The sequence below is a fragment of the Callithrix jacchus genome, chromosome 1, assembly GCF_049354715.1.
Source record: "Callithrix jacchus isolate 240 chromosome 1, calJac240_pri, whole genome shotgun sequence".
In the NCBI taxonomy this organism is placed as follows: Eukaryota; Metazoa; Chordata; class Mammalia; order Primates; family Cebidae; genus Callithrix; species Callithrix jacchus.
In genome coordinates this window covers 70731856-70758420 of record NC_133502.1, presented here as the reverse complement: position 1 = coordinate 70758420, position 26565 = coordinate 70731856, and the positions used below count along the sequence as shown (strand labels likewise).

Genomic DNA, 26565 nt, shown 5'->3' with positions numbered 1-26565 from the left:
CACTCTGGCCTCACAATCCCACTCCAGGAATTTGCCCGAAGGAAACAGCATCCCAATATCAAGGTGTCTAAAAATGTGATGGCCAGAAACTGAAACCACCTAAGCATCCCTTGGCTGGGGATGTGTCACATAAATCATGGGACACCTGTCAGATGGATGCCTCTGTGTAGCACAAATCAGGAAAATATCTGGGCCTAAGGGACATGACAAGTGTGGCTTCAGTCCACAAGGAGCCACGTAGAATAAGGGCTTCTTCTTCCTGATCTTCGGCTCCTCCTCCTCATGGCCCCAACACGGCTGCTGGGCTCCAGGCAGGAAGCAGGGGAAGGTCAAAGGGCAAACCCAGTGGCTTTTCTCAATGGCCAGAGACAGGTCACACCCCAGATTATGGGAGGCTGAGGACAAAGTGGCCCAGGACAAACGTGGGGTTCAGAGGTAAGAGAAAGGGTAGGACCAAGAGCTACAGAAAGAGCAGTCTGAGTTCATTTTAAGTAGAAGCAAACAAGAGGCATAGCAGCAGGCAGAAACGTCTAAAATTATGCCTGCAGCAGGTGTGGCTATGTACACACAGGCCTGCGGTATAGACTGTCCCCTCTGGGAGTGAAGCTGGGAGGGTAGGAAATTAGTCACCCTTTTTTTTTTCTGAAATGGAGTCTCGCTCTGTTGCCCAGGCTAAAGTGGAGTACAGTGGGGTGACCTCGGCTCATTGTAACCTTCGACTCCTGTGTTCAAGCAATTCTTCTGCCTCAGCCTCCCGAGTAGCTGGGATGACAGGCGCCTGCCACCACACCTGGCTAAGTTTTTGTATTTTTAGTAGAGACTAGGTTTCACCATCTTGACTAGGCTGGTTTTGAACTCCTGACCTAGTGATCCACCTGCCTCAGCCTCCCAAAGTGCTGGGATTACTGGCATGAACCACCACACCCAGCCAAAATTAGTCACCTTTTATAAAATTGTTTTGACAAGTGATTGGGTTAAAGGTGACTATGATGGTTGTAAAGTATGTCTGCCAGTTTTCTTCTCACCAGTCAGCGCTCTTCCCTGCCTTGCAATGGAGTCCAACTCTCCTCCCCGTGTTAGAAGGCAGCCTTGACTCCCAATGGATCAACACAGCATGACTTCCAAGGCCAGGACCTGAAAGGCAAGATGGCCTCCACCGCGTGCTCACATTGCAACTCTCACATTGGAAACCAGACGCCATGTTTCAAGGAAGCCCAGGCCACATGAGTTAGCCATGTGGAGGTGTTATGGCTGTGAAATAAAAATAAAATCTTAAGCCCCACTGACTGAATATTCATCTTGGCCAAGGAGACCAGGCCATGACAAGACAGGTCAGTCACACCTCAGTACACCCATTCCTCACTAACCAATACCAGATTATTTTTCTTCAGAGTTAAATAGAAACTAGCCCTGAAAACAAACAAACAAAAAAATGGGAAGTCTCCTCTGCTGACTCTAACATCAACCAACCACCGTTACCTTTGTATTTTTTGGTATTAGAAATAATTATTTTGTTTTACTTAACACCCCTCATCTGCACTTTTACAGACAACAGATGCAGACCCCTCCATGGGTCCCTGCTTGGAAGCAGCACATCCTGTGGAGGAAGATGCTGAGGTAGCCATCTGTAGTTGCTGAAAAGAAGTTTATTGATATTTTCTGATTTTATGATACAAAATTAGATTTGCTTAAAACATCTCCCAGTCTCTTTAAAGGAATGCTAGTTAGTGGGAGGCTACAGCCGGTATCTTACCCTCAGTAATGGTTTCAAGTAAGCCATAACTATAAAAATCATTATGACCAGGCTGTGTCGGAACAGAACACTCTCCCCACTGAGGTCCTCAGCCTTGGATGTCAGCTTGGCCCCCTGAGGGGTCCCTATACCTGGAAGCTGATTCCACTGATGAGTCTCAAGCTGGGCGCACGTGGAGTTGCAGCTGACTGGCTGGTAGGGTCAGCCTGGCCTCCCTGTGTGGAGCGTGGGCACCAGCCTCACTCCTTGGTCACCCTAGTGCATATGCTGCAGGCTGTCATTGCATTCCTGTAGTCAGACCAGAGGCAGGCAGGAGCGGCCTGGAGTTTGCCATGTGCACCATCACCTGGGCTTGGGGTGAGCTGGAGGAGCCACTGAGGCTCAGAGGTCTGGGGATCCCAGGGTCCTTGTCCACACCGCAGGTCATGCTGGCCGGTTTGCTGGTGCTCTCACCATAGTCTCTGTGGAGAGAGGAGGCATGAGCTGGCAAAAGAGTGAGGATAGCGTTTGACCCCCAACTCCACACCTTCCCAGGTACCCAGGCCCTGGGCCTTCAGTGGGTCTGGGGCAACTGCTGCCCTGAGCACTGGGGAGCCTGTTTCCTCTTGCCAGGAGCTGCCCTGCACCCTACAGTACATAGAGGCCACTCCATCTCCCTGCTGGGCCCTGTTGGCAAGTGGGTCGTTCATCCACACAACCAAGGCATGGCCCAGAAGCCAGGCACTTGTCCAGCTAAGGTGTGGGAAGGGACTTTCTAGGGCTCAGACTGCAAAAACTACCAGGAGCCCAGCTGCCTGGCCAGGGCCTGGGACATCCCAGGTGGAGAAGGGATGCTGGGGAGCAGGAGTGTCAAGGGGAGGACAACTTCTCTCCTGCTAGGGCTGTCCTCTTTGGTGGCCAGAAGTTAGATGGCCCACCTGCTCCATCCTCAGTACTCTTCTACTTAGTACTCCCTCACCCATCCCCGACACAAACCAAGCCATTCCCAGGCTGAGCAGACCCTGGCCCTGCCCTGTCTCCGCCCTCAACACACACAAGCCTCTGCTCCAAGTGGGCTGACTGGTGGCTCCCATCTCCAGCCCTTTGCATGTTATTTCCTCCCCTAAAAGTCTGTCTCTCTCTACCCTCCTAAAGCAGGCTCTCTTAGTCCTTTCACTTCTGGCATTACCTCTTCCAGGAAGCCTTCCTGGATCACTGTTCCTACCCACAACAAATTCTCAGAAAAACTTTAGGAAGCAGTAGGAATTAAGACATGATCTGCTGGTGCAATGAGTAAGCAAATGCATCAATCACTAGTGGAAAGGAAAGGCAGCTTCATGGAGCTGGGAGCCAGACCGACTTCACCTAGCCTGACTCTTACTGGTAGTGTGGGAATCTATACAAGTTTCTTAACTTGCATGGTTTTCGCCTGGAAAATGGGATAAAAGTAGTATTCACCTCTAGGTGAAAGGAGTTAAATATTTGGAAGAATTCAGAATAGTGTCTGGTACACTGCAAGTGCTGAGAAATATTTATGAAATAAAAACAAGGTCAAGAGGCAAACCCCACCTTGCTAAAGGCAATTTACCACCTGTAGAGGCAGGCTGGGCCCTGCCTGGGGGGTGGGCAGTCCCAGCACAGGCATATCCCAAGGACCCTGCTAGGAGCCCAGGGTCCAGGACTCATGGAACTCTGCCTCCATCGGCTGGGTGACCAGCCTTCTCTGAGTCCCCACGAAGCTGGGCTGAGTGCTTGATGTCCCCATGTGTGAGAGCTCCAGGAAGGGGCTCTGCCCTAAGGGTCCCCCTCCCAATCCTCCCTCAGCCTCACCACCACTTCCTGCCTCTTGAGCTGACTATCACAGTGGCCCCCAAGACGGCCTCCTTCAGCCTCTCATGGCCCTACCAGGGCACCTCCCTCCTGCCCTGGCTCTCTCACTCCCTGGGGGAGGTAAGCACAGCTCCCTACACAGATCTATGGCCGCCCTTAGATGGGACACACACGTCTGACCACACACTGCAAGTCCCTACAGTGTAAGAGCTGGTGTCTGTGGCGCTGGGACCAGGCAGACATGTGGCCCCAGACAGCACCCCTGGGAGCTCCTTGGCCTCATCCTCTGGCCAGCAAAGTCTCTGCAGCAGCAGCAGCAGCAATGGCTGCCCTCATCCTGGACACCATGTTGCCTTGAGAGGCAATTGTTCCTTCCCCCAGTCCATGGGCACTTTTCCCAGTTATGACACAGGACAATCTGGCCCAGGTGCTGTAATGGGGAGTGGGGACACAGGTGGGGCAATGGAGGAGCTCTGAACCTGCCTTTGGATATCTCACTACCCAGAAGGAAATGCATTAGCTACCAGGGCCCCAACACAAAAATGAAAGGGAAAGGAGGCCGGGCACCGTGGCTCACGCCTATAATCCCAGCACTTTGGGAGGCTGAGATGGGTGGACTGCTTGAGGTCAGGAGTTTGAGACCTGCCTGGCCAACATGGTGAAACCTCGTCTCCACTAAAAATACAAAATTAGCCAGGCGTGGTAATGGGTGTCTGTAATCCCAACTACTTGGGAGGCTGAGGTGGGAAAATCACTCGAACCCAGGAAGAGGAGGTTACAGTGAGCTGAGACTGCTATGGCACTCCACCCTGGGCAACATAGCAAGACTCTGTCTTTAAAAAAAAAAAAAGAGGCCTGGATCAATGATTCAGGTGCCCCCCTATAACACATGAGTAAAACAGTAGGAGGTAATTCAGCAGAGAAAACAGAAAATGACCAATGCTAGCAATGCCACTGGTGAGCGAAGGCTGGAGAAAACATTCTTCCTTGACACTCATCAAAGAAATGCTGACAGAAACTTACGGCTACTCTAAGAAACATGATAAGCAAATGATCAGCACTCAGTGATGATGCAGTTCCAAGAAAACTATGGCCACAGTCACTTGTGCCAGAGCTCCCAGAGAAAGGATCTGGTCATAAAATATTCAGACCGTTGGGCCTATACAGTTGATTCCCAGGGTCGCCCCCAAGAGTGTGGTCTTGAAAAAGAAAAATAGCACTAAGCAGAAAGACGCTGACCATGCCTGACCATTCAGCAGGGAGGGTCTCACAGATGTTGGAAACTTTGGGACAATGGGCTACTATAAGGAATGACAGCCTGAAGGTCTCAGACCACCATGGTGACTGGGAACATGCTACTAAGGGCAGAACTCTCATGGCAGCATTTCTGCTATATCCTCGGTGATGCAATGCACACCTGAAGCGCCAGGAAAGGAGATGGAAAGGTGAATTCCCTCCCTGCAGGTGTTGGCCAGACCCAACACGGTGTGTGCAACCCAGGGCCACATAGATCGCCCCCTTCCATGCCTCAGTTTCCCCATCTGCATAAGATCGTAAGAGCGGCAATAACAGTATTCACCAAGTTCTCCCCCTGGGCCTGGCAAGAGAGGCACACACCTGGACTCAGGTAGCCCCAACAACTTGAGAGTGAGCACCACTGCCATCTCACTTTACAGGGAAGGAAGCCGAAGCACATGCTCTTACAGTCACACAGTGAGGCCACGAGGGATAGGACCAAGTGCACTGCAGCCTCGAAAGGCTCCAGCGGGAGGGCCTGAAGAAAGGGAAGCCAAGCTCAATGATGTCATCTCGGTGCCCACCCGCACTGCAGTGGCCAACCCCAGGGCCGGGCACAGAAAGCTCAAGATGTGGCTTGAACATCTTGTGCAAGGCAGGAAGCACTCACAGACCGACGGCGAAGGATCAGAAGTACACAGGCCACGGCTTGGCAGAGCTCCCACTGCCAAGAAAAACTGGAGCCCACAAAAAGTGTGCTTGAAAATAATGTGGGGGAACGGGCACGAATGGGGTGGCCTGGCTGAGCTGGTGACCATGAGAACGGGAGGCAGAAGCAGGAGATCCAGGACAATGTTTTACTTTTGTATATTTCTGAACTTTTCCCAAAATAAGTTTCAGGAAAGAATATTCATGAGTTCACGTGATGCTAAAAGAACAAAACAAAATCGAAAGAAAGAAAGGAAAGAAAAAACCAGCTTATCCTCATTCCTGATAAAAGGAATGTGAGAACTGCAACAGAATGAACAAAGTCACCATTCTGTAACGCCCAAGGCAAGAACGGATATGGAGGATCACCCCTGCATGCTGAGACCATGAGTTGGAGGCCGCCGAGGCAGCAGAGGGACCCATAAGAGCCCCTTCCTCATGCTCTGACAGTGAAGGGACCTGGGGGGCTTTGCCTCAGCCAAGAGACCCCCATTCCATGTGGCCTGTGGGCCCATTCCATGTGGCCTGTGGGGGTGGCCTGGCCCGTGGCTATGATCTGCGCACTCAGCCTTGCAGCAGGAATGCACAGCGGGGCCTGGTGATGCAGAAACACTGCACAGATCCAGACAGGAGCTCTGTATGCGAACACTGACCTGGAACCCTCAGAAGACTATGCCACGAAAAACTGAAGGCCCATTCCAGTTTAAGGAGCTCAGAGACCTGGCGGCTGAGCACTGCATGTAATTATGGACCAAAGGGTGGGCACGCTTAACGCTGCTCAACAACTGAGACGTTCTCCACTCGACAGGCCATGTGCAATCAATATTAGATTTCTGTTCAGTTTGTTGTTGTTGGTTTTCTTTTTTTTATGAGATGGAGTCTGGCTCTGTCACCCAGGCTGGAGTGCAGTGGTGCCATCTTGGCACCTCCACCTCCCGGGCTCAAGCGATTCTCCAGCCTAAGCCTCCCAGGTAGCTGGGATGACAAGTGCCTGCCACCATGCCAGGCTAATTTTTTGTTTGGGTGGAAATCCAACGGGGTTTCACCATGTCGACCAGGCTGGTCTCAAACTCCTGACCTCAGGTGATCCTCCCACCTCAGCCTCCCAAACTGCTTGGGATAGCATGAGCTATCTCACCTGGCCAATCAATATTAGATTTCTGGACTCAGAAAAACAACGTCCTTGTATTGGTTCAGGGAAAAAAAAATGTATGTGTATATTAAGAGAGAAAGATAAGGAGAGGGAGAGGGGATGGGAGGGAGAGCAAGTGATTGCGGCTCAGTGCAGAGCCCTGCTGGGTGTGGGTGGAGTGAACAAGGGTGTGTGGAAGCTTCAGCTTCCCTGGAGGATGGATCTTCCAGATGAAAACACTGCTGGGGGCAGCTCTGAGTCCTAGAATGTCACAGTCAGGAAGAGTGCTGCAAAGACCACCAGCCTCTTGTTTTACAGTTGAGAGTTAAGTTCCTGGGTGGGCCAGGTGTGCCCAGGCTCTCAGCATGTGGGAGCAGCAGGTGCCCCAGGGCCTGACCAAGCTGTACCTCTTGTCCCCCAGTATGCCCCCCACCCAGACCCAGGCTCACGTGGTGAAGCTGTGGTTGTCATGTGCCTGGCTGGGCCCACTCATGGGTTTGTTGAAGTGCTTGAGGCCCAGGTATGCAGCCTGCACGGTCTCCAAGTCCTCATCTCTCAGCTGGGACCACAGCTGGGCTGACCTGGAGGAGAGTTTGGGAGGAAGGACTCTGAGCATGCACACGTGACCCTGACAGCAGAAATGGGCTCCATGTGGGCCCAGGGCACCCTCTGCAGTACCAGGGCAGGAGGGCAAACCTCTCAAAAGAGTCGGGAAGTGGATGTTTTAGGTGCGGTGAGGCACACGATTTCTCCCACAGCTAAACTCTGCCACTGGAGCCCAAAAGCAGCCACACACCAGTAGACAATGAACGTGGCTGTGTTCCAATAAAACTTTACTTACAAATACAGGTGGTGCAAAGTCCTAGGGCTGGATGGTGCTAATGGCTTCACTACATCGTGAACATACTTAATGCCACTGAACCGTAGACGTTAAAAAGTTTTTTTTTTTTCGAGACCGAGTTTCGCTCTTGTTACCCAGGCTGGAGTGCAATGGCGCGATCTCGGCTCACCACAACCTCCGCCTCCTGGGTTCAGGCAATTGTCCTGCCTCAGCCTCCTGAGTAGCTGGGATTACAGGCACGCGCCACCATGCCCAGCTAATTTTTTGTATTTTTAGTAGAGACGGGGTTTCACCATGTTGACCAGGATGGTCTCGATCTCTTGACCTCGTGATCCACCCGCCTTGGCCTCCCAAAGTGCTGGGATTACAGGCTTGAGCCACTGCGCCTGGCCAAAAAGGTAAGTTTTATGTATTACTATTTTACCACAATAAAAAATAAAAACAATAAATAAATAAATAAATTAGCATGGGGGAAAATCCTGACAGAAAGCCAGACTTAGCTGGTGGGCTGTAGTGACAGTCCTCTGTCTGCAATGACAGTGACACCCCCTCAAGGTTTTAGGGGTGTATGTGGCAGCCCTGCCGCCCATTAACACAGTAGAGTACGGGGCACGGTGGTTCACGTCTGTAATCCCAGCACTTTGGGAGGACAAGGCGGGCAGATCACCTGAGGTCAGGAGTCCAAGACCAGCCTGGCCAATATGTGTGACCCATCGCCACTGAAAATACAAAAAATTTGCCAGCTGTGGTGGTACATGCCTGTAATGCCAGCTTCTAGGTAGGCTGAGGCAGGAGAATTGATTCAACTTGGGAGGCGGAGGTTGTAGTGAGCTGAGATGGCGCCCCTGCACTCCAGCCTAGACAACAGAGTGAGACTCCATCTCAAAAAAAAAAAAAAGGGAATAAAACATTCCCACGTGAACCCGTGGCCTGGCCTAAAAGCAGGGCCTTGGGGGCCCACGTGTCCCCCAGCTGTGATGCTGCCCGTGGCCGCTGTGAGGGCCAGGAGCAGCACTTGGTGTGATGGTGAGACGCAGGCACAGAGCAGTGGTGGCAGGAATGGGTGCCCTGAGGGCACTGCCAGGGTTCCTATGAAACACTGCCCTCTCCTCCTCTGATGGTGCCAAGAGGTGCCTTGTGGAAGGACCCCAAGACCATGAGGCCACCGTACCTGTTGGAGCGCCGTTGCTCGCCCTTCTTCATGCACTTGAGGAGGCAGCAGGTGAGGAAGGCCATGGACATGAGGAGGATGATGGCGCAGCTCACGATGGAGGCAACCACGGCCACCTTGAAGCCAAAGGTCTCATGCGGTGGCACCACTGTATGGAGACAACCACCAGCTCCTGGGCAAGGTTCGCCCACATCTGCCTGGCCCAAGGTTCGCCCAGATCTGCTTGGCCCAAGGTTTGCCCAGATCTGCCTGGCCCAAGGTTTGCCCAGATCTGCCTGGCCCGAGATTCGCCTAGATCTGCCTGGCCCAAAGTTCACCTAGATCTGCCTGGCCCAAGGGCTGGGGGCCTCAGATGTGGTAGGGGTAGGTCCTGGGTGTGGACAGGGCCTGGCTGACCCTCAGTGAGCTGTGACGCATGGTAAGAAGGCAGTAAGGTGCTGGGGGCTGAGGAAAAGATCTGTGCAAACTATATCTGGAGGTGGCGCTATCAGAGAAGACTCTCCCAAGAAATAGATATTTGAGCAGGTTGTGTAGGAGTATGCAGAGTGGCTAATTGAAGGGGGTATTTGAGCTGGTTTTTGTAGGGTGTGTAGGAGTTTGCAGAGTGACTTAATTGGAGAAGCTCTCGCAGAGAGTTCAGAGTGATGGCCTCCCTGGCTCCTACCCACTGGAGTCCTGCTTGAGGAATGGAGGAAGGGCAGGGCACAGAGAGGAGGTGACAACAGTGCTGAGGAGGCCTTGCCCAGCCCATGTGAGTTTTCACAATGTTGCCCCAAGCTGGCAACATTCTTCAGGGGCTCACATGCCTTCTCAGGTCACTTTCCAGGAAGGCCCAAAATACTATGTATCTGCCGTGTGATCGTAGCTATGCTCCAAAAACTAGTTCCAACAGATTCTACAGATGTTCTGGGGAAAAAAGGCCCTGGAATCCTAATTTGAGCAACACCATGTGCTCCCCTGTAGGGGACATGGCCCTGTTCCCTGGTCCCCATTTCTCATGCTCCCTAGTAGACGCTGACCACCCAGAATGGAGACCACATTTCCCAGTGGTCACAGGGCCATGTTCTGGCCAATGGAGGATAAGAAGTGATGTTCAGAAACTACCAAGCACCTTTCCTGAGACACTGGGGCCTGCCCTTTGGCCCTGAGGCCTCTTATCCCTTAATAGCTGCCTGGAACACAGCTGCTGCCACCTTGGATCATGACGCTGAGGCCATGCTCAGCAGAGCCATGACAGGGAGGGAAGGGGCCTGGCTCCCTCCACCTGGAGCCCACACAGGCCTGCCTGCCCACCCTGAAAGTTGGGCTCCATCATGGCTAATCCTAGTATTTTGGGGCCTCTCAGAATCTAATCCTAACACTTGCATTCCCAGAGAATCACCTATCATGTGAACATTTTAAAGGCTCTGAGAAGTCCTGCAGCATAAAAGCCCAGTCTGCCAAACTATTTTGACTCTGAGCCCCTTTTATGCATAAAACACATTAACATAACACACGGCTTCATTTTGGAAATGTCACGGTGGGCACTGAAAAGGTACTATCTTGTGGACCCTTCAATGCCTGTACAGCAAATACAACCAGAAAACCAGCTCCTCCCACAGACTGGGAGCTCCAGGGCCAGGCAGGTCATGGCCTTCTAGGTGGCCAGTACTTAGGATTCTTGATACATGCAATATCCTATTAAAGTTAACCAAATGCACATGTATGTGAATGAATGAATGAACAGTTTCCTGCTTAACAGATGAAAAAGTGCTGGCTCAGAAAGCATGAGCAGCCTCTTGGCAGCGAGGGGCTAAGTCAACAGCAGAGCCAGGATTGGAGGCCCGCTGCTAGGCTTCAGGTCCACACTACTGATGTGGCACTTGGAGGGCTGAGGGCTGACAGTCGGCTGCTGACTTGTAAGCAAGCTCAGTATTGGGAATGGGACCCTACTGGCCTAACTGCCTGTGAGTGGACACCCATGACATCCCCACCCACACCATCCTCCCGACAGGATTTGGGGCCATTCTCCACCCCCAGAGCCACCAAGCTGACAGAAGGGTCCTTACGTTTGCACACTGGGGACCCTGAAGACCACTCAGCGATGCTCCCCTTCCAGGTGCAGGTGAGAAGCCCAGACCCCACCATCTGGTGGTTGGAAGGGCAACGGAACATGAGCACGGTCCCCACGGAAGCACCATCACCATGAAGGACTTGGAAGGTGGCTTGTGGGGGCAGCTGTAGCTGAGCGCAGGTGCCTGGGGGGAGAAGCAGGTGTGAGGCATGGGGGCTGGGCATGCAGGGCAGGGTGGGACCCTGGAGGGTGGAGCTGGCACAGCATTGGGGAGCAAAGGGACAGGGTGCAGTTCCAAAGGCTACTTGATGCTCTGGAGGTCACATGGGGCCGTCCAGACCCTGAGACAACGCAGCTGGATCCCACCATGAAGTAAACTCTAGATGTTGAGGATTGCAGTGTTAAAAAAAGAAACAAGTATCAGAAGACAATAAAAGCAAATATACCTTCTCTGAGACACTGAGGCATGCCCTTTGATTATGATCTAAGCACAGCTCCAAAGGAAGAAATCAGGGGGACAAAAGAAGAGAGGGAGAGAGATCAACAGATGTGACTGCATACAAAGCAGAAAGCTAAAGCTTCTGTACCTCCCTAATAATGGAAAACAACCAACTCGGGTGAAAAATTGGGGAAAAGATATTTGGAAAACATAGGACAAAGGTTGGTTCAATAGCCTTCATTTATGAAGAGATCTTCCACATCAGTAAAAACTGAATATTCCATTAAAAAAAACCCAACAAGTTCTAATTGTGAACAAGCAATTCATAAAGACACCAATGGCCCACAGACATGAAAAATACAGACTCACAGCAATTAAGGAAATGCTGATTCAAGGAAGAGATCATTTTTCCTACATCAATGAGGTGAAGGTGCAAAGAAAATAGACAATGTACAAATTGGCAGGGCCTGGGAAGCCCTGTTCCTGGGTTGGGGTGCAGATCCAATCTTTCTGCAGAGCATATGGTAAATGCAGTAAGGGCCCTATGTTGCATATACACCTTCAGCCACAGGAAATAAGAATGTGCTGCCAAGGTTTGTTCTGTGGGAAGCCCACCTCAGAGCCATACAGAATAGTGAAAGGCTGAAACAACCCATGTCTCGAGCAGGAGGGAATAATTCCCTCACCCAAGTCCATCCAGACAGTAAAACACTAGAGAGCAGTTACAGCGATGTTCTTAAGTAAGGACACAGAGATGCTGTGGATACAGCAGCAATCAAGAATTTTTATAAAATTATAACAATGACAACAGCTGGAACTGAGAAGCTCACTGTGGCTGGATGCCATAGCACCTGCCTTACATGTGCTGTCATTCTCCTAGCCATGGAAAACTGTCATTAACCCCATTGACAGATGAGCAAACTGGGCAGGTCTTATAACACTTTCTGTGGTCACACAGCTCTTATGCTGCAGGGAAGACTCAGAACCAGACAAGGAAGCTCTGGTCTAACTTCACACACATTCATACACACAGACACACATACACAATGCACATGAGTCATCACGCTCTGCATGTGTCAGCGGCTGGTTACTTTTCACAGCAGTGAAGTGTTCTATTGTGCAGATGGGCCTCAGTGTGTGTCCCTGTTCCCTGCATCTGAGTTGCCTATGGGGTTCAAGGACATTCAGTGAAACTGCTAAGGACATCCTTGGGTAGATCTCCTAGTGTCCAAGTGCAAGAGCCTCTTCCTCCTGTGTGTCCAGTATTTCCTGATTTTGGGGCATTGACAGTGGACTGCTGGTGCATCATAGGCAAAGAACAGGGAGAACTGTTCTTTGAGAGAACAGGTGGGGCTGGTGCATGGTGTGTGCAGAGGCAGAGACTGGCTGCAGGCAGCAGTGGTGGAGGTGCATCTGAGCATCTCCGTGCCTGTCTCCCTCTGCACCAGCAGGGACCAACACCCAGAGATGGGGTTGATGGTGGAAAAAAAAACTGAGGAATGTAGAGTCTGATGGACCCCATTATTCCACACTGACCTGCTATGACCTTCCTCTATCTCCTGTGCACTGTATCAGGGACCATGCCCTGGGTGCTAGGCATGGAATCCTACTGCCCACTGAGCCTGATGATGTGACCTAGCCAAGCTTCTGAGCTCCCCCAACCTGCTCACCATGTGGCTTCTCCTATTATAACTTTAATTTAAATCAGCAGTCCCGCCATCCTTCAGTTGCTTGGGCCCCAAACCTTGAAACCTACTTTCTCAATCTATAACCAATTTGCCAGCAAACTTTGTGGACTCTAATTTAAAGATGTTTACCAAAGACATACCATCCCCAGATTTATTCATGTCCACCCAGGAGCAGTCACATGGGCTGGCTTTATGCCCAGGCAAGGTCTTCATCTCTGGGATGTTATCACTCTATTTCTTTTCTTTTTTTTTGAGATGGAGTCTCACTCTGTCACCAGGCTGGAGTACAGTGGCACGGTCTCAGCTCACTGCAACTTCCAGCTCCCTGGTTCAAGCCATTCTCCTGCCTCAGACTCCTGAGTAGCTGGGATTACAGGCACACACCACCACACCCAGCTAATTTTTGTATTTTTAGTAAATACGGGGTTTTACCATGTTGGGCAGGATGGTCTCCATCTCCTGACTTCGTGATCCACCCACCTCATCCTCCCAAAGTGCCAGGATTACAGGCGTGAGCCACTGCGTCCGGCCATCACTCCATTTCTTACCCCACATCTGAATTCATAAGACCATCTAGGATGGAAATTGAAGGTGGTAGGGATGCAACGGGGACCCAGCACACTGTGTCAGGAGCCGCACCTGATGGCCAAGCCCAGTGGGGAGAATCTGCCCCATGTCAGCTCATCCTGAGCAACCTCAACTCTAATCCCCACCCCTAGCTGCAGTTGCCTCTAGCATCCTTTTCTCCCCACCCCAGAGTTGCAGCTGGAAATGTGATCACCAACGAAAACTACATTTCCCAACCTGCCCTGCACCTGGGAGCAGTTGTATGACTAAACCTGGCCAATGGGGTGTGAGCACAGATGCTGTGCCACTTCTGCATTGCTGAGTGTGATGGTTAATACTGAGTGTTAACTTGATTGAACTGAAGGATGCAAAGTACTGTCCCTGGGTGTGTCTGTTAGGGTGTTGCCAAAGGAGACTGACATTTGATTTGGTGGACTGGTAGAAGCAGGCCTACCCTAAATCTGATGGGTACCATCTAATCAACTGCCAGTGAGGCTAGAATAAAAGCAGTTAGAGGAACGTGGAAGGATTAGTCTGGCTGAGTCTTCTGGTCTCCATCTTTCTCCCATGTTGGATGCTTCTTGCCCTTGAATATCAGACTCCAATTCTTCAGCTATTGGATTCTTGGACTTACACCAGTGGTTTGCCAAGGGCTCTTGGGCCTTTAGCCACAGACTGAAGGCTGCACTGTCTTCCCTATTTTTGAGGTTTGGGGACTTGGACTGGCTTTCTTGCTCCTCAGCTTGCAGACAACCTATTGTGGGACTTCACCTTGTGATCGTGTGAGTCAATCTTCCTTAATAAACTCCCCTTTATGTATACATCTGTCCTATTAGTCCTGTCCCTCTAGAGATCCCTGACTAACACAGGGAGCAAAGATGGTAGACATGTGAAAGGGCAGACCAACCTCTCAGATCCTAAGAATAGATAGAAATAAACTCCAGCTGGAATTAGGCCACTGTTTTTTTGTGGATTTGTTAAGTGGACTGGCTCAAATCTGATACAAAGCTTCAGTCAAACACATCTCAGCCCAGTGTGCTATTTAGTGCTTGGGATTCTTCCCAGGGCCTGAAGGTGACAATAACCAAAGCAGGAATATCAGCAACAACAATAATAGAAGGAAGAATAATGCCCAGGCCCTACTCTGTGCTTAGCGCTGCAGCAGCTACTGGGCAACAGCACAGAAATGAACGCACGGGTTCCAGCCTGTGGAGCTCCCAGTCCACCTCCGCCATGCACATTTGGAGACCCAGGCAAGGGAGCCTGCCCTGGCCTCAACATCAGGACAGCTATTGTGCCCACCTTGGACTGGTGTGCAGAGGAAACAAGATGCAATGGCAAGGCATCTGGAAGGTGGCTCTGCCTGGTACACACAAGGACGGGAGCCATGGTGTCCTTGGAAGAACAGCCTCCCCCATTCTGCAGCCCCAGAAACCATGGCTCAGGGACACTGAGGTCACACAGCCAGTTTGTGGTTCCACCAAGGTCAACCATGGCCACCCGGGTCTTCATCCCCAGGCTGCCTCCATCCTTTCTGCCCCTTCAGTATCTGGGGAAGACCAGCCTCTGGCCCAGGCAGGGCCATTCTGACTGCTCCCTATCTGTGGATCCTCAGTATCTGCACAGTTACTAACAATAACAGTGCATGTCTGCATGGAACATTCTGTTCAACAGCACCCCACTTTCCTTATCTGTATGATTACAGATAGGGCTCAGAGGAGTGGGCTCACCTGCCCCGATGTCCACTGACAGCAGGGAGGGAGACGCCCTCCCGCTAAGATTCTTATACTTGTAACATACATGTAATAGGGGATTCATATCTTCTCTACATAAACAGCACTGATATATTAATAAGCCAATGACAAAAATCACAACAAAATGGGTAAATTAGAAAAGAAAAACAAATGGCTCGGCCAGGCGCGGTGGCTCATGCCTATAATCCCAGCACTTTGGGAGGCCGAGGCAGGAGGATCACTTGAAGTCAGGAGTTCAAGACCAGCCTGGCCAACACGGTGAAACCCTGTTTCTACTAAAATACAAAAATTAACCAGGTGTGGGTGCCACATGTCTGTTACTCCCAGCTATGTGAGAGGCTGAGGCAGGAGAATTGCCTGATCCCAGGAAGCAGTGGTTGCAGTGAGCCAAAATCGCACCACTGCACTCCAGCCTGGGCAGCAAAGCAAGACACCATCTTGAATAAAAAAAAGAAGTAAAACTATCTCCATTAGATGTCATGATTTTGTGTATATGTAGAAAAGCCTCAGAAATCCACTAAAAACTAAATAGAAATGAGTTCAGCAAGGTTGCAGAACATGAAGTCAACATACAAAAGTCAATGGGATTTCTGTACAGTAGCAGTCAGCAAATTGAAAATTAAGAAAAAAATTGATAAAATAGCATCAAAAAGAATTAGTTATAAATTTAATAGCAGAAGTGCAAAACATACACCCTGAAAACTACAAAATGTTGAAAGAAATTAAATACCTAAATAAATGTGAAAACATCCCATGTTCACGGATCAGAAAACTTAATACTGTTACAATGGCAATATATTATAGTAGTCCCTCCTTATCCTTGTTTTCACTTTCCATGGTTTCAGTTACTGGTGGTTCCACAATCAGAAAATAGTACGTCAGAACAGTTGTGCTTTTGGGCCGTTATTAAGTAAAATGAGAGTTGCTTAAACACAAGCATTGCAGTATCAGGATCTGGCAACCCAGAGGGCTACTAAGTGACTCACAGCAATCCCAGGCAGGCTGCAGTGGGATTGGTGAGATTTCATCACATTACTCAGAGTGGCTTATGGTGTAAAACTTAGGAATTATTTATGGCATTTCCCTTTCCATCACAAGACCCATGTTTTTCATCTCAATTCATCTCATCACACAGGCATTTTATCATCTTACATAATCGCAGAAGGGTAAGTACTGTTTAATAAGATATTTAGAGAGCGACCACATACATATAACTCTCATTACAATATATTGTTATAATTGGTATAACTTATTACTAGTTATTGTTAATCTTTCACTGTGTTTAATTTATAAATTAAACTTTATCATAGGTATGTGTGCTTAGGAAAAAAAACAACATATATAAGTATCTGAAGTTTCAGGCATGCCCTTGGGGGGGATGGTCCTGGAAGGCATCCCCCTCAGATACGTTGTATCTGCTATATTCATTGAATCTACTCTATTCCCCAAACTGATATACAGATTCAACAAAATCTCCATCACAATCCAACTGCCTTCTTTCCAGAAATCAACAAGCTAATCCTAAAATTCATATAGATATGCAAAAGACCTAGAATAGCGAAAACATTCTGGAAAAAGAACAAAGAGGGTTCACACTTGCCAATTCCAAAACTTATTACAAACCTAGGGTAATCAGAACAATGTGGTACTATGATAAGGACAGACATAAAGATCAACAGAACAGAACTGAGAGTCCAGAAGTAAACCATTGCATTTACAGACAAATGCTTTTCAACAAGGGTATCAAGACAATTCAACGGGAAAAGAATAGTTTTTCAACAAATTGATGCTGGGACAACTGAAGCTGGACCCCTAGCTCATAACACATACTAAAATTAACTTAAAGTGAATCAAAGACGTAAGAGTAAAAGCTAAGACTATGAAACTCTTAGAAGAAAACATAGGTGAAAATCTTTGTGACCTTAAGCAATAGTTTCTTAGATATAACACCAAAGACAAATACCAACAGAAAAAGGAAACAACAGGACATTATCAAAATGAAAAATGTTTGTGCTTTAAAGGACACATTCAGTAAAGTAAAAAGACAACTTAGCAGTAAGAGAGAAAGTACTTGGAAATCATGTATCTGATAAGAGGCATGTGTCTAGAACATATAAAATAGCATTATCACAATTCAATTATAATAAGACCAAATTTTTAAATGGTCAAAGGATCTGAACAGACATTTCTTTGAAAAAGATAAGTTAGCAGCCAATAAGCACAAGAAGATTCTCAAAATTATTAACTTTCAGGGAAATAAAATCAAAACCACAAAGACGTCTGTCACAAAGACAAGCAATACCAAGCACTGGCTGGGCGTGGTGGCTCACCCCTGTAATCCCGCCTTTGGGAGGCCAAGGTGGGTGGATCACCTGAGGTCAGGAGTTCAAGACTAGCCTGGCCAACATGGTAAAACCCTGTCTCTACTAAAAGTACAAAAATTAGTGGGGCATGGTGGTGGGTTCCTGTAATCCCACCTACTCAGGAAGCTGAGGCAGGAAAATCACTTGAACTTGGGAGAAGGAGATTGTAGTGAGCCAAGATCATGCCACTGCACTCCAGCCTGGGTGACAGAGTGAGACTCTGTCTCAGAAAAAAAAAAAAAACCAGACAATATCAAGAATTAGGAAGAATGTGGAGAAGTTGGCACCTCAGACCCTACTGGTTCGGGAACAAAATGGTGCAGCGGCTTTGGAAAACTGTCTGGTGGTTTCTCAAAGAGTTAAGCACAGAATTACCACATGATCCAATAATTCTACTTCTAGGAGATCAGCCAAAAGAAATGAAAATACCTGTCTATACAAAAATGGGCAAACGAATGTTCACAGCAGCATTATTTGTAATGGCCAGAAAGTTGAAACACCTAAATGTCTGTAAACCAATAAGTGAATAAACAAAACATGGTTTAACCACACCACAGAGCACTATTAAATCATCAAAAGGCATGAAGTGCTGATCCATGCTGCAACATGGACAAACCTTGAAAACACTGTCAAGTGAAAGAAGTCAGACACAAAAGGTCATATGTCACATGATGACACTCATATGAAATGTCCAGAATAGGCAAATCCAGAGACAGAAAGCAGATTAGTGGATGTCAGAAGAAAGGGAAAACTGGGAGATGACCGCTAAGGGTTAGGGGATCTTCTTTTGGGTGATTAAAAAGATTTTAAAATTGACTGGAATGGCCAGGCACAGTGGCTCACACCTCTGAGGCCGAGGAGGTCAGATCACCTGAGGTCAGGGGTTCAAGACCAGCATGGCCAACATGGTGAAACCCCATCTCTATAAAAAATACAAAAATTTGGGCTGGCGTGGTGGCTCACACCTGTAATCCCAGAACTTTGGGAGGCCGAGGTGGACAGATCACGAAGTCAAGAGATCAAGACCATCCTGACCAACATAGTGAAACTCTGTCTCTATTAAAATACAAAAACTAGCTGGGCGTGGTGGTACACACCTGTAATCCAACTACGCGTGAGGCTGAGGCAGGGAAATTGCTTGAGCCTGGGAGGCAGAGGTTACAGTGAGCTGAGATCATGCCACTACAACTCTAACCTGGGCAACAGAGCGACTCCGTCTCAAAAAAAAAAAAAAAAAATTGACTGGAGTGACAGTAGCACATATCTGTGAACGTACTAAAAGCTACTGAGTTCTACAATTTAAATAAGCAAATTGTATGGTATGTAAATTATAGCCCCTTAAAACTGTTTAAAAAATATGAGGGAAAATATGTCAATTAAAGAAATGCACATTTAAAACTGAAGACACTTGATTAGGTTTGGTGGCTCACGCCTGACTTTTGGAGGCCGAGGTGGGCAGATCATGAGGTCAGGAGTTCGAGATCAGCCTGGCCAATATGGTGAAACCCCGTCTCTACTAAAAATACAAAAAGATTAGCCAGGTGTGATGGTGGGCACCTTGTAATCCCAGCTACTTGGGAAGCTGAGGCAGGAGAATCGCTTGAACCTGGGAGGTAGAAACTGCGGTGAGCCAAGATCGTGCCACTGCACTCCAGCCTGGGTGACAGAACAAAACTGTCTCAAAACAAACAAACAAACAAACAAAAAAGAAGATATTCTTTTTTTTGCTTCTTGTCTCTGTCAGGGTTAAAAAGACCAGCCCTTCAGACTGGGGAGGCTGCAGGGGAGAGGTGCACAATTTCTAGGGGTGGCACACAGAGTGGGGAGGGCCTGAGCAGCTGCCCTGGGGAGGGCCTGAGCAGCTGCCCTGCCCTTCAGTGGGATGGAGGGGACAATGGCCAGGACTGAGAGCAGGAGGAGTCACAGCCTCCCAGGGATGCTGGGCCGAAGACAGTTGACACTGAGCATACCTGCGTGTCAGGAACAGCTCTCACCCCTGGCCTGGGCTATTTCCTATAACCCTGGGCTGACTCTTGCCGGCCTTGGGTCACCTAGCTCCCAGTGGCACAGCTAGGACTTGATTCTGTCTCAAGTGTTTTGGCTCTTCATTGACTACCATGCTCCATATGCACAGACATCAGTGCAGGAATGAGTCAATGAATGAATGCATGAACAACTGAATGGAGGACTGGCAGCCTGACCTCACAGATAAGAGTCATGACCAGCACTCCCAAAGAGCCTGGAAATGCTTTGCTTCTTCAGAATCTTGGGATCTGGATATGCACTGTCCTTCTGGCCAAGGAGGTGGCCATAGGATTTTGGAGCCCTGGCAGACACAGCAGGGCAGCCACGGGCCGGCCACGTGCCCCCTTCCCCAGGCCTGCCAGGCGGCCAACACTTCCCAGTCCTTAATTTAGAGCTTTGACTTCTGCATTCCTCTGTGGCTTCCCAGCCCACTACGGCCCTTGCAGAGAAGAGGCCCCACCAGCCAGAGGTTTGGGAGCAGCCATTGGCTGGTGAGGGTGAGTGTGTCCAGCACCCACAACAGCGCCTGGCTGAGTGTCTGCCCAGTGAGAGGATGAATGGATGAATTCGAATTCATTCTTTAAAAACAAAACTAGAACTTCATTAGAATAATGAGATGCCTGGAGTGGTGGACCAAGGGATGGAGACAAATGTGAGAAAGCAGGCACAGCGAAATCCGAAGGGTGGAATCGAGCTGGCTCAGCCTGAGTGTGCAGGCATAAAATGATTTCAACTCTGCTGCACGTTCAAAAGAAAAACGCTGGGGGAAGACCCTGAGCATCCCCACTGCTGACATGTAACTGACCCCCCTAGGCACCTCCCCTTCCCACCCAGCAGGGTCCCAGAGAAGGGGTGGCAATCCCACTCCCCAGCCAAGACCCAGATACTAACCACTGCTGAGCTGTCTAGACATGGGGCTGATCCTGGGACTTATTCTACCAAGACTGTGTGTCACCACAGGAACATAGCTTCCTCTCAAACAAGACAGATGTGACTGCCAGGACCTCCCATGCATCCAAGGCAGCCAGGCCCAGCTCTGGAGCTAGAGGGCTGGGGTTTGGGGGGTCATCCCAGCCTTACAGGAGACCCTGGTCACTTCACCCTTGGTCTGTGTCTCCACCTACAAACACCACAGCAGGCAGAGGGAGAGAGGACTGGATGAAATGATGATCATCCCAGCAAGGTCACCTCCACAGCTGACTTCCTCTATGTGTGTCTTAGAAGGAGCAGCCCCTCCCCCTGCCCGCCCATGTGTGGTGCTGAGCCAGGTGGGGAGCTCACACCTAACCACGTCTGAGGTTGACCAGTCGGCTCTCGCCTAGCCATGTCTGAAGTCGACCAAGGTCCTGTCTTGGTTCACACTTCATCTGTCAAAAGCCACATCCTGTGTTCGCAGCTGCCAGGTTCTGCTATAGTGAGGGCTCTTGTCTTCAGCAGGAGGTGGATTATATGTCACAGTGAAAGGCATCAACAAGGGGGCAAGCTCAGCCCCTCCCTACATCCCCAGAGCCTGTCCTGCCTGCATCATTGAGCCTCACAAACGTGGGGGATAAAGGGTGAAGTCACCACCCACAACCAAAGAAAGGGGACCAGCCAGCACATAACACTGACCTACAAGAAGCCCAGATGTACTGTCAAATTAAAAACTCAAAGGTATAAAATGATTTGGAGTACAAGCCTGGTAAAATTACTGCCAGCCCCCTAACTGTCCATGAGCAGAGAAGGATGGTGCCTGGTGGGGCTGGGGGGTCTTATATGCAGTCCTGGCATCAGACCTTGCATTTCTTTCCTTTTTTTTTTTTTGAGATGGAGTCTCATTCTTTCACCAGGCCAGAGTGCAGTGGCACGATGTGGGCTCACTGCAATCTCCACCTCCTGGGTTCAAGTGATTCTCCTGCCTCAGCCTCCCAAGTAGCTGGGACTGCAGGTGTGTACCACCACACCCGGCTAGGTTTTTTATTTTTAGTAGAGATGGGTTTTCACCATGTTGGCCAGGATGGTCTCAATCTCTTGACCTCATGATCCACCCACCTCGGCCTCCCAAGGTGTTGGGATTACAGGTGTGAGCCAGTGTGCCTGGCCCAGACCCTGCATTTCTAGCCAGCTGACCAGGAGGATCTCATGCTCAGGTCCTAACGTAAATGTGCTGCTGGAATGGCTTTCCTTTACAGATCAAGTGGAGTGTCTGGGGAAACTAACTGGTAGGAGGGAGAGTAGGGTGAGTCCTTGCTCAAGGCTCACAGCCCTTACCTGCCTCTTTGGGGTGGCCAGGAGATCCAACTTCCTCTAAACCCTCAGCCAAGAGGACATAGAGAGGCAAAGTCATGTTTCTCTGCCCTCTCCTGCTGCAGAGGCCAGAAAGAGAAGGCACCAATGAGGAATGCCCCCCTTAGCCCCCAGTTGAGTGGGCAGGCTTCCTGGAGGGCTAACCAATAGGTTCCCAGGGTCTGATCCTGACAAGACCCTTCCCAGCTGCAGGTCGTGGACCTGGATTTCTCACCTGTCTCAGTTTCAACTTCTCCATCTACAAAACTGGTGACTTGCCCTCCTGGGGTAATAAGCCATATGCTTAGCAGCCCAGAACATGAGCCCTACTGGGGCCCTGGTCCTCAATCCTCAAGGCCCCAGGGAAACTTCAGCCCTTAGCCCCTGATCCCCAAGGTCTGCAGCCCCAGTGGGGTCTCCTGAATTCCTGTCCTGAGTCTGGGAGGCCAGAAAACACTCTCTCTGGGCTGGCTCCATTTTCCTGATGAGGAAAATAAGGCCCACAAACCTTCCCAACACCCCTGGTTGCACAATGGCAGTGCCAAGAGTAGGAGCCTAGACTCCTGTCCCCTTGGGGTAGCCCTTTCCATTGGATTCATAGTGAACTGGCAGATAGGAGAGGGCACAGTGCCAGGAGCTATGGTCAATGAAGTCTCTATTTGCAACTACCCACCTTCCAGGGACATTCCAAGAAATCACCAAGGCATGGGGATGGAGCTGGTAGATCACCCTTGCCTCTAACCACCGCAGAGCCAAATCCTGCTCACACAGAGACACCTGGACTCCCAGAGGACCCAGGGCCACCCCTCGATGACCTCCTGAGCCCCTCCCCATGCCTAGTACCTAAGAGGCAGATCCCACCTGTCGCCTCCCCTGCTTCAAACACTCACAAACTCCCAGCTGCCCGCAGATGGCCCTCCTGCACCTGGCCCCTGCAGGGGACCCCCCACCCCAGCTGTCCTTGAGGAGCCCGTTCCCTAAAGCTGCAGGCAGAGGCCTTACCTCCCTGGACCCACCCTGCCCTCCAGCCCCACCCTACCTGCCTGCTATACCCTGGCCCTTGGTTTTGGTTGCCCTTGGTCTGCTGGCCCAGTACTGGGACATTTCTTACCTGGTACTCTTCGATACCTTTTTACTGTGTGTATATACATCTTTTTACTTTTTACTGTGTGCATATATATCTTAAAGGAGAGGGAAAAACAGCAGAAAACGGATTTGATGCAAACAAGATACAAAATAAAAACCCAAGGTCCTGCCTGGCCCTCCCACGGCTCAGGAGCAGGTGGTGAGGACCAACGGGTACCTCAGGGCCACACCTGTGGGATGCCCCAGCGGCCCTCAGCCCACGTGCCGCACCTGCCGCTGCAGCTGCGCTTCCTTCCTCCCTCCCTGGCCTCATCTGAGGGTGCAGGCCTAACCAAGGTAGGTCCTCATCCTTCCAGCCCGGGGCCAGCCAGGCATCTGAGAATAATGGTGTTTGTTAATCTTTTATGTGGAACCTTGGACCCCAGGCCAGCCCTTCTGTCCTCCCTCCTGGCATTTGCCACACAGCCCCTATACCCTGACCTCACTTGCTGTGGGACCAGGTAACTATGTTCCCTTTTATGCTGGCCGAGGTCATGGGAGAGAGGGTACCCGAGTGACAGCGGCATGCTGATGGACCCAGTCTCACCTGGACTCAATTCCCACCTGCCAGTGAGTCCTTGTGTGACCTCAATCTGGGTCTCAGTTCCCCCAAACGTGAAATGGGAACCCTCAGGAGGAACTTCTCAGTTTAAAGGGGGTGACTTGTGCACATAGAGGTGCTTTAAGAACAGGACCCCCAAGATCCCGGCAGTGGGGACAGGGCCTGGCCCCAGCACTACATGTGGGTGGCCCATAGCCCTGGCTGTGTGTCTTCAGGTAAGTCACCTGCCCTCTCAGAGCCCATCTCCACAGGGAGGGTGGGCACAGGCTTCAGAGCCACTGTGGTCTTACAACCCCCCCAGGCTGGTCAGCATGGGGGCCTCCGGGTGTGGAAAGCACACTCTCTTCCAGAACAGAACTGGGCTAATTCTAAATGAGGAACATGTACCCCCACATCCCTGGTGGAAAACCAAGGGTCCGGGAACCTGTGCCTCTTACCAGCAGCTCTGTCAATGCCAATGGGCAGCAAAAGACCATAGCCAGGCATCATGGGGCGTGTCCACTTTGCTTTGATTTATACAGGCACTCATGGGGTCTTGGTTTCTCCTCTATAAAATGGACACAGCCCAGTCCTGGGGCAGTTGTTCAGGAGTGACGCCAAGATGGCACCTGCAGAGCATGCCTCCTGCTGCCCCTTCTCCAGGCATTTCCAGGGATGCCGGGGGTTACCTCCAGCCACTGGAACCCTGTGTTCCTGGACATTCTCTCAGATCAGAGAGTGCTGGAACTGCCCTGGGAGCAGGGCCAGGGGCTGGCCATGCAACAAACATGATAACTCCCACTCTCTCCCCCGTGCCCTGCTCTTCTCCCCAGGCGCTCACAGAAGAGGGAAGACCCCTGCCTCTAAGGAGGACCAGTCTGTCCGCACTACTGTGCTCTTCATATCTACTCTAGGATAACCAGTGGTAATGGCACATTTTAAACATGTTGGGAAAAACACACACCCTCGTATTACATTTTTGGTTTTTGTTTTGTTTTGAGAAAGAATCTTGCTCTGTTGCCCAGGATGAGTGCAGTGGGATGATTACAGCTCACAGCAGCCTTGAACTCTGGGCTAAATCAATTTTTCCACCTTTCAGACTCCGGAATAGCTGGGATTATAGGCACATGCCACCATGCTTGGCTAACTTATTTGCATTTTTTGTAGATATGGGGTTTCACTATGTTCCCCGGATTGGTTTCGAGTTCCTGGGCTCAAGTAATCCACCCACCTCAGCCTCCCAAAGTGTTGGGATTAGAGGTGTGAGCCACCGCTCCTGGTCACTGCTATTTTAGTGTCAAATTCTCTCCAAAGGGTACCAGCCCCTCAGCCTCTCACTTCATAGCACATTTCACAGAGCAAGAGACTAAGGTTCCATGGCAGGGGAGTGATAGAGTCCAGATGATGGCATTACCCCTGAAGCAGCTCCCCGAGCGCCAATGGGCCTGTCCACAAACTTGGGGGCAGGTATACAGTGTGGAAACTGAGGCACAGAGGTGCAGTGACTCACCCCAGGTCAAAGAGGGGATTCTAACCCAAAACTCCAACAAGGGGCCAGTGCCTGGGAAGTGCTCATGTCTGAGAGGAGACTGAGCAGGTGGTCAGAGGAAGAGCCAGGGACAGGTAGGGTGAACAAGAGCACAGGGTGCTGGACTAAGCTCCATTCCCAGCACAAATTCTGAGGCAAACAGCCTTTTGTCTGCAGACACACCAGAGCCTCCAAATACTCCCTGGTCTTGGGCAAGTCAAGGCTATCCAAAGGGCACTGGCTACCCACTCCCCCAGGCTGTTGTGACAATAGAAGTGGCTCCTCAGGGAGCACCAGGCCCTGGGCAAGCCTTCCTCAAACACAGGAGCAAAGTGCTCATCACCCCAACACCAAATTAGGGAACTCTGGACATTAGGCTGCCAGAGTGTCAAACTAAATAAACCAAACCCACCAGTACCAGGAACAAGTCTCGGCGCCCACTTTGCTGAGCTGCACACCTCTGCTTGGTGAATTAACTCCCTGGGCCGCCATTTCCCCATCTGTGAGAGGAAGCCAGCCTTCTGCCACCCTCCTGCCAGTTCCCTGGGGCTGCAGGCTGACAGTGTGACTGGGGCCAGCCCACCCCTCTCCCGGCCTCAGCTTCCTCCTGTGCAGAACCTAAGCCCGGCAACGCCTGAGACACCCAGGACCCTCAGGCCTAACCCTCAGAGGCAGTGGCCATGGGAAGTGAGCTTCTGGGATATCAGAGACGCAGAATTTCGGTTTGGTTCCGTTTCTTAAAGGGTTACACTTGAGAATCATTCGCCTGGCAAGGCCAGCATTCGAACCCTGGAGGCTTGGGCACAGGAAAGCTCTTCAAGCACATTCTTGAAATCAAACACTTAAAAGTAAAATAAAAAGCAGCCTCTCTTCCTTCCGGAGGCCTCTGAGCCTCGGAGACAGCCGCCCGATCCCAAGCCTGGCTACAGGGTGACCTCGGACAGCCACTCCCCTCTCGCAGGTTCAGTTTCTCCATCTGAAAAGTGGAGCTCCGGTGGTCACCAAGGAACCGTGAAGATGACACCTACCTCAGACGCAGAGAGGGCGACCGGCTCGCCCCTTCCGCCCCTTCCGCCCGCCAGGTGAGGCCGGTTTCGACTTCCCGCAGAGGGACGCTGAGGGGCCCGGAGCCCAGGGCATGGAGAGGCGTGGGCGGCTACAGTATCCGCAGGCACCCGGGACCAAACACAGGGACCAAGGCGCGGCGGCCACTCGGGAAGGGGCGCGCGGGCTGCTCTGTGTAGCCGCCTGGTTTGGAACAGCTAGCCACCAGGCTTCTGCTCCACTAGGGCGTTCGCTGGGCGGGCGGAGGGTAGGGGAGGTTCATCGCAGGGCGGATCGTGGCTGTGACCCCCACCCACGGCTGGGCGGCCCCCCAACCCCCTTCCCTCGGCTTTCCCATCTGTGAAATGGGCGCAGAGCCCCGCACGCGGCCACGTGGCCTCAGCCCTCACCTGCGCGGTTCCCTGGGGCAGACGTGGTGACCCCGGCCCGACCCCGGGGCCTCGTCCTGCCACGGAGGGTGGCGGCCGCCCCGCGCATCCTGGGCGCTCCGCGGTGCTTGGCC

General features: G+C 50.8%; 1 protein-coding gene across 2 annotated transcripts; it reads right to left on the bottom strand.

The window, feature by feature from the left end:
• Positions 1–1630: 1630 nt before the first annotated feature.
• On the bottom strand, positions 1631–26565 carry SUSD3 (sushi domain containing 3). Of its 2 annotated transcripts, XM_003731944.5 has the most exons (5): positions 26453–26565; positions 10699–10887; positions 8651–8798; positions 7088–7219; positions 1631–2214 (listed from the first exon to the last, which is right to left on the bottom strand). In XM_003731944.5, the coding sequence occupies exons 1-5, from the start codon at positions 26538–26540 to the stop codon at positions 2031–2033; spliced, it is 741 nt and encodes a 246-aa protein (XP_003731992.2). In that variant the 5' UTR covers positions 26541–26565; the 3' UTR covers positions 1631–2030. The 2 variants fall into 2 exon arrangements, with proteins under 2 accessions (XP_003731992.2, XP_008991477.1); XM_008993229.5 differs by lacking the exon at positions 10699–10887.

Excerpts from the sequence above, each read along its gene's own strand:
- SUSD3 (XM_003731944.5), bottom strand. The coding sequence starts at position 26,540 with ATGCGCGGGGCGGCCGCCACCCTCCGTGGCAGGACGAGGCCCCGGGGT. Across the intron at positions 7,220-8,650 it reads GAGCAACGGCGCTCCAACAG|GTCAGCCCAGCTGTGGTCCC; the intron begins GTACGGTGGCCT and ends ACTCTCCTCCAG. Across the intron at positions 2,215-7,087 it reads GACAACCACAGCTTCACCAC|AGACTATGGTGAGAGCACCA; the intron begins GTGAGCCTGGGT and ends CTCTCTCCACAG.